At 44.4% G+C, this 8,239-nt stretch overlaps 1 protein-coding gene across 1 annotated transcript; it reads left to right on the top strand.

The window, feature by feature from the left end:
- The first annotated feature begins 1,175 nt into the window (after positions 1 to 1,175).
- Positions 1,176 to 7,959, top strand: mavs (mitochondrial antiviral signaling protein). Its single transcript, XM_080479457.1, has 5 exons — positions 1,176 to 1,262; positions 2,643 to 2,765; positions 2,899 to 3,079; positions 4,348 to 4,964; positions 5,952 to 7,959. Exons 2-5 carry the CDS (start codon positions 2,643 to 2,645, stop codon positions 6,567 to 6,569), a joined length of 1,539 nt encoding a protein of 512 aa, XP_080335583.1. The 5' UTR covers positions 1,176 to 1,262; the 3' UTR covers positions 6,570 to 7,959.
- The last annotated feature ends 280 nt before the right edge of the window (positions 7,960 to 8,239 follow it).

Raw genomic sequence — 8,239 nt, 5'->3', positions numbered from 1 at the left:
CCTTTATGATGTCACTCTCCTCTCTCAATGATGTCACTCTCCTTTATGATGTCACTCTCCTCTCTCCATGATGTCACTCTCCTCTCTCCATGATGTCACTCTCCTCTCTCCATGATGGCACTAAAGCAATTACATTATTATTGTAAACGTTATTACAACGGTACAGGAAGTCGGTGACCAGTGAACATGGGTACCAGTTAATCCATAACATCAGTGCTCTGTTTTCGTTATATTTGACATTAAATACCACACGACAACATAAAAACATCACTACTAGTTTTGGACAAGTTAATTGACATCACACTTCAATTAAACTGCTCTCAAGAGTAAAAAGAAGCCCGAAAAAACGTTTCTCCAGTTGGAGAAAACTTTAGCGAAGCTCATATAACATGCTAAAAAAAAACATTGATCCTAACGGCTATCATTATGACATAATGTCACTTACACATAATTAACTTCTCTAAATATACAGTCGTGGAATGTTTAATATCATTATGTGGAAATGTGTGGAAATGCTTGGATATTATAATTTACCTGTTCTTTATATGTTTTAGGCGGTGCAGCAGTTAAATATTTCCGTGGTCCTGCTGGGACTGTGTACAAAGGTTCCGTTATGAAGCTTTCTCTCCGGATTAAACTGACAGCCAATGTCACTGGTTGGATGAATGGATAGATGGATGGATGGAAGATGGATGAATGGAAGATGGACCGATGATGGATGGATGGATGGATGGATGGATGGATGATGGATGGATGGAAGCACTCATATCAAGAACCCTAAACTACTGCTGGATTACATTAAAGTGTAAAATGAAACTTGTAGCAGCCACTAATGAAGAAGCTGCACGTTCTGAATCAACTCCTCCCACCATAAATATCCTCAGCCTGTTTTAAACACAGTCCTAATTTTAGACAAACAATTTGTACTTTTATGGACTCTGTATTTAATCTGTATAGACATTTTTAGTGTTTCTCTTCGTGCCTCTGCCTGTGTGTCCATGTGAAGGGATTAGGATTAGGGATTAGAGGCAGATGTAAACCAGAAGTGGGGATCCAGTGTGACTGTCCATACAGAGCACAGGACCGGATTAAACGCGTTCTGGCCGCCTATTGGCCCGCGGTTTGATGGACAGGCTTGGCGGGCCAATGGGAGCGCGGGACGCAGCAGAGGGCGGGAGAGCTGCGCAGATGTGTGAGAAGTGGAGTGGCAGGTTTCTGAGCAGGAATAAAACCTCAACAGTCACGAAACACCGGCTCTAAAGGTGAGATTTACTCTCTTCACTTCTCATCAGAACATAAATCAAACGTGGAATCGCGCAGAAGGAACGTTTAATTCACGCTTCTCTGTGATGTGTTATTTCCTGACTGTTCACCTCCAGCTCACTTCTATTAGCTTCTCTTTCTGCTCGACTTCAGTGAAATACTTTAATTTAATGGCGAAAGTCTGTGTTCGTGTTATTATTGCCTTGTGTGAAACTGCTTTGAGTCTGTCTCGTTGTCTCAGTCGCTTAAATTAAGCTCCAGAAGTAGCTGAGATATTGTGTTTTTAATGGCTTTTCAGATAGCATAATGTGTTTTTGACTTGTGTCCAGTTAATTAGTTAATCTGGTTTCTACTGACACTGTTCCATGACATGTCAGCTCGGCGAGAGTCCCTGTGGTTTGTGGATTAGACCTTTGTTTTGGTGTATTTGACCTTTGACACTGTGTAGTGAAGCCTCAGGAGTGTGTGGTGACTTGACCCTTTAGAGGTCATTCATCTGCTAAACCTGACCTTGGTCAAGGTGCCTCTTTTCCTCTTCCCCCCTTTCACACACCTCCACCCTCCTTCTAATCTGAAATCTCTCATCGCCTTACACTTAGATACACACACACTTCTACAGGTCGTGCACATTCCTCAGGACGGCAATGTTAGCTTCCTGTGTGTGTGTGTGTGTGTGTGTGTGTGTGTGTGTGTGTGTGTGTGTGTGTGTGTGTGTGTGTGTGTGTGTGTGTGTGTGTGAGAGAGAGCGTGTGAGAGTGTGAGAGTGTGAGAGAGAGACTTTGCTCTCTCCTGCGTTGGAGGCCGGTCGTCCTGCAGGTTTACACTAAACTTTGCCGTGCTGCTTGACTTCCTGGTTTACACTAAACTTTGCCGTGCTGCTTGACTTCCTGCCGCGGTGCTGACCGCCGCTCGTCCTCCTCAGACACGGCGTGGGATTATTGAGCCTCACTGTTTGGGCACAAACAAACGAAGGGGCTTAAAGTGTGTTGAACACAAGAAACAGAACCCACCCTTTCTGCCGTGGAGGCGTTTCAATCTTTACTGCTGCACAGTTCAGATATTAAACCAAGGTGATTAATAAGTGACTAGTCCAGCCTGTTCACCTCCTCCTCGCTCTGGACAACCTTGAGGAGGAGAAGGGCTTTACTCCTGAAAAGGAAGTCAAGTTTTTTTTTTAAGCCAGAAACAGAACAGAAGCACATTTTCTTTCCTTTCACTTTCACTTTCATTGGGGGAAATTCCCCAATATTGTCTCAGTACTTTGGAATTGGCAGTAAAGATCAGATTACAACACATGAAGTACTTTCACGAAGGAAAGCGTCACACTGTCTGGGGCCTCAGTTTCAGGAGAAAACACTGTGAACAATGTGATCTTCCAGATGGCCTTTGTCAGTGACAAACTCTACAATGGCTACTTGAGGAGGAACATGGCGGCCATCGTGAGCCGGGTGAAGCCCATCGAGATCATGGTGCATCTTCCCTGCCTGACGGCCCACGACCGGGTGAGTTTCACCTCCGAGGGACTTTCTTTAATGAAAAGTTTGTTTTCTCTTCGTGCGTGCCGCGTCGTCAGTGAGGACTAAAGACTTCTTATACTTTATTATTATTTGACTGTCAATAACAATGTGCTTTCAGGAAGTAATCCAGGCGAAGACAGAGACGCGAGGGAAGTTCGACGGGATGGTGTGTCTGCTGGACTGCCTGAAGAGGAGGGAGCAGTGGCCCGAGCAGCTCATCCAGGCGCTGGAGGCCTGCGAACACACGACCATCGCAGAGGAGATCAGAGCGGAATACAACGTTCTGATGGGCCTCGACAGTGAGTCTGCTCCCCGTTCACCTGACTGTGGCGCTGTCCGACTCGTTTCTCTCTATACATTCACTGCTTTTAAGGGACTTTTTTACCCTCAAACTGATTCCTTTTTTTTTTTCTTAGGTTTGCGCTTAATAATAACAATAATAAATGTACATTAGATAATCAGGCCCCTTTTCAAGACACTCAAACACATTTTACAGCCTTTAAAAAACATTCCTGCTCCATTAGCACCAAACAGAATCAGATACGGCAACAAAAACCCTCCAAATTCTTTTAAATAAAAATAAATGGACCACAGAAGTATCCTTAAACGCTTCGCTTTATTGATTGATTGATTGATTGATTGATTGATTGATTGTCATTTTTCATTACTTGAGTTTCTCTTATGTAAAGCCACTTTGGGTGTACAAAAAAGCGCTGTACAAGTTGGATACGTTATTATATCACGTTATCGGCTGCAGTTTTTCTTGCATGTAATCTATTGGAGGTCAAAGTTCATGTGTGTTTCTCCGCTAAATGTTCCTAATGCCGAGTTTCTCTGTCGACTTGGGGCTCTGAAAAGCAAATATCAGCTCAACCTCTCAGAGCGGGAGATCTTTGTTGTTGTGTTGTGTTGTGGTGTTGTGTGTTATGGTTTGTCTCCGACCTCCTGATGGCTCCGCATCACTTTCATGAAACACTTCATTAATTCAGACGTCTCCGACAGCAAACAGTGTTTGTAAAGATGCTACCAGCAGTTAAAGTCTATTTCTATTTCTGACTCTGGTTGTGTGGCTGTCTGATAATCTCTGTCCTCACTTCTCAGTGCTGCTTAAGCTCATTTTACAATGAGAGAGAGAGAGAGAGAGAGAGAGAGAGAGAGAGAGAGAGAGAGAGAGAGAGAGAGAGAGAGAGAGAGAGAGAGAGAGAGAGAGAGAGAGAGAGAGAGAGAGAGAGAGAGAGAGAGAGAGAGAGAGAGAGAGAGAGAGAGAGAGAGAGAGAGAGAGAGAGGAGAGAGAGAGAGAGAGAGAGAGAGAGAGAGAGAGAGAGAGAGAGAGAGAGAGAGAGAGAGAGAGAGAGAGATCTACATTTCAATGATAAAATATGAAAGATAATTAATATGAATAAAAGCAGACTTCATGTTCTGCTGACTCTGTGGTTTTTTGTTGAGTGGATCATTAACCTTGTGACTCCTCCGAGCTCCAGACATCCTTCATGGTTCTACGTTGGATGTTCACAGTCCTGAGTGATTCTCACAGATTCCAATAAGAGTTCTGTTTGCTTTGCTCTAGATTCCAGCTCCAGTTCGCCTCCAACAACTGTTGTCAGGGCTCCACGTCCATCCAGCGCCTTCTGCCAAACCTCTGCAGCTTCCAACGGCGCTGCTGTGTCCAGGCCGGCTGAAGCTCCTGAGGCTGAAGCTCCTGAGGCTGAAGCTCGTGCGGCTGAAGCTCCTGAGGCTGAAGCTCCTGAGGCTGAAGCTCCTGAGGCTGAAGCTCCTGAGGCTGAAGCTCCTGAGGCTGAAGCTCCTGAGGCTGAAGCTCCTGAGGCTCTCCAGGCCCAGCCCTCTGTTTCCCCACCTGAGCCCGTCCTCCAGCCTCCGCAGGCAGCCCAGATTGAAGTGCCGCCTCCTCCTTCAACTCCTCCTCCTTCTCCTGAGACCCCCCACCGGCAGGAGACCCCCAATCCTCACCAGCAGCCGGAGGAGAACTCGGAGTCAGACTCGGAGTCAGACTCGGATCAGAATGTGAAAATGCACCATCCAGAGGATGAGGAGCAGCCACAGCGACCTCCGTCTCCTCCGCCCCCAGCTTTCTGTGTGACCTCAGAGAAGCTTCCGGTCCAGGACACCACACCTCCACTGGTCAAAGTCCTGACGGAGGAGACGTCTGAACCCTCCACCGAGCAGGCAAGTGTGTGTGTGTGTGTGTGTGTGTGTGTGTGTGTGTGTGTGTGTGTGTGTGTGTGTGTGTGTGTGTGTGTGTGTGTGTGTGTGTGTGTGTGTGTGTGTGTGTGTGTGTGTGTGTGTGTGTGTGTGTGTGTGGGGTGTGTGTGTGTGTGTGTGTGTGTGTGTGTGTGTGTGTGTGTGTGTGTGTGTGTGTGTGTGTGTGTGTGTGTGTGTGTGTGTGTGTGCGCGTGTGTGCGTGTGTGCGTGCGTTGGTCCATTTTGCAGCTCTTCTGTCCATAAATTGTAAAACCAAAGTCCATTGCAGAGCTCCAGGTTAGGGTTGCTCTGGTCTGAGAGTGGGAACACACTCAACTAAACATGAGGAAGGACTCGTGCATGAGGACAATATTACAAAAACGTGTTTGAGGCGAGTTGTTCATAGTTTAAAGTTAAGTGAAACATTGACTCTGCTTTGGTTTGGCTGCAGTGAGCTGAAGTTAATCCAGCTGATGTTCAGGTGAAGGCAGACAATCACACGTATCATGAATCAGGAGCCATTCTTAACCCAAAACCCATTTGGATTGTTGGAGGGGAGTTTTTAAAGAAAAAGTTGAGTTTCGATTGGATTTTCAATTTTTTTTTCTCAATGCACCAATTAATGACATCAGATACTGTATATTGTCAAAAGTGCAACTTTTTTGCTGTGATTGTTCTAATAGCTAAAATGCATATAAATAATCCCAAAATGTAAATGAGGCTCAGTCATTCAATAAATTCAAGCTTTAAGCCAAAGTGCAGGAGCAACTACAGAAACCCATAAGGAATGGTAGAAGGGAACGCAAAAACTGTGGAGGAGAAATAAAACTTGAATTTGCAAAATAAAAATCGTTTTTAGCCACAAATTTATTAAATTTATTAAATCGATTTTTTTTGCCCAGCCCTACCTGATGCAGCTTTTAAGCATGAAACCATATTTTCAATATGTTAAACTTGATATCTGCCCTGCAGGTTGTTGGGACCAGACCTGATGAACCAGGGCTGAGCCTCCAGGATGACAGTGTCTGTCTGAGCAAACCTCATCAGCTCGTCAGCATCCAGCCACCAAACCCGTCCTGCCCCACTCTGCCGGCTCCCACCGTCTCCGTCCAGCCACCAACCCAGTCCCGCCTCTCCCAGCCCTACTCCGGGAGCAGTGACCGTCTGGAGATCAGCCAGCCTGCGCCGGACATGGTTCCTGCAGGCTCCGCCCTCATCTGTCAGGAGAACGGCGTCGCTCACAGCCCCGGCGAACCCGAGGAGAACCACTACGACTCTCCCACCTCCAGCTTCAGCATGCAGGAGGTGCTTGTGAATGTGGTCCGAGTGTCCGAGGAGCCCTCCATCCTGAATCTAGACGGCCAGACGTCCAGCTCACACGCTCAGATCAACGGTGAAGTAGCCAAAGATGCCGCACCTTCACCAGAGCTGTCGTCAGCCAACACTCAGTCACACCTGAGCTCGGAGAGCAGCGCCGCCGCCGAGGCGCTGCAGAGTCCCGCTCCTCAGACCCAGATCACAAAGTACGTCCTGACCGCGGCCGGAGTCGGAGTCTGTGCTCTGCTGGTGGCCTGGAGGTTCAGGAATTAACAGGACTCCAGGCTTTTCCTCGGGTTCGGTGCCTTACTAGAGTCGCTGCATTTTCATCATTTTAATGTTTTAGCTGCTTCCCTTTCGCTCATCTGATCATTAAAAGCAACAACAAATGGACCCTTATTATAAAACCCCGATCTTTAGTTTTGAATGTGGGGCTTTTAAATGCACATTCTTCTCACATCGTCTTGTCTGTGAAGCAACATGAGACTGTTGACCCAAAGAAAAGAGAGAATAATGGAGGACATGGATCATTGTGGATCTGGACTGTCAAAGAAAAAGTAGCTGCAATCCTCTGCACGAGGATGTGAAGGATCCCTGATGCACTAGTTGTATTTATTTGTACATATGTATGCTTTAAAGCGGTTCGATGGAATTACATATTTTAAGAAAGATTAATCAGAGATGATCCAAAGCACTTAAATATTTATAAATCAGAAAAAAATGTTCATAGATTTCTTCTTTTCTTTTCGGTGTTTTGTTTTGTTTCGGTTTAAAGGAGGATTTTTGCTCATTTTAGGAGCCTAATTGAGTAACTCTACACTCTACAGTATTTACGTCAATGTGACAGAAAATTTATTCTGTGATTGAATCTCTTTATTGAGAAACTTAAAATAAATTTGGTTTGTTCAGATTTTGTGCTTCAAAAACACAAACACACAATCTAAAGTGAAATATGCTGAAGCTCAAGATTCAAATTGTTGATTCAATTCAGATTTTCTGTTGATACACAGTGAGGTTTTTATGTAAATATCTTTGTCAGTATAAGAACTTTATGGATTTAAAGGATTTCTTTGCACATTTTAAGAGACATTGATGGAGTGTGTCGTCATAATTATAGTCGTGTAAAATGAGTCTCTGAAACTCTACATCACTTCAAACTATGCACATATTTCTTGTGCCTGCCTTAGTGGCAAGGCGCAAAGATCACTATCATAGATGGCCGTTTATTTTATTATTATTTTTCTGCCATTTTTTTCTTTGGGTGACTAGTCCCACACTGTTGAGAGCACGGACACAAAAGGCACATTAAAACATTCGCAACGTTCGGAAATATGTTGTTAGAATTTTGTTAATGATTCAGCTAACCGTCATTTGCTTTTTTTATCGCAAAAAACTGTGAAAGAATGTCCCATACAAAGCGGATGGGAGAGGCACCTCATGGAGATCAAAGGAGATCAGAGTCTGTTGCCATGGAGACGCTGAGATCAAAGGATATCAGCAGTGAGAGGCAGGCACACAAAACTTCCCCCAGAATTTTCTCTTTTTTTTTTTAGAAACGTGAAATTCAACAGTTTATAATCCCTTAGGGATTTACTGCTCACCTGCAAATGAAATGAATTATGTATGAATTTTAATAAACTACTTTATTCTCAGAGTTTAATTGAACAAAGTCTTTTTTTCTATTATTATTACTTCACTTAACCCAATGTGGGCAAAAACTTCGAATACAACAGATGGAAAACACACGTGAACAGAAGTGAGAGTATCTTGGAGAAACCAGGACGTAGGTTTAATTCAGATTTTATGTTCATGATTTGCAAAGTGAGTGAACTTTTGGTAGGAGACAGATTTTAGAAGATGCTTGCACATTCTAAAAGAAAATTTTTGCTGCAGATAAAAGAATGGTCATCTTTATTACAGTTGTGTAAAATGTCATGAAAAAT

Source organism: Lipophrys pholis, assembly GCF_963383615.2.
Source record: "Lipophrys pholis genome assembly, chromosome: 14".
Classification (NCBI taxonomy): domain Eukaryota; kingdom Metazoa; phylum Chordata; class Actinopteri; order Blenniiformes; family Blenniidae; genus Lipophrys; species Lipophrys pholis.
The sequence above is the reverse complement of the archived record's forward strand: the minus strand, read 5'-3'. Positions and strand labels throughout refer to the sequence as shown.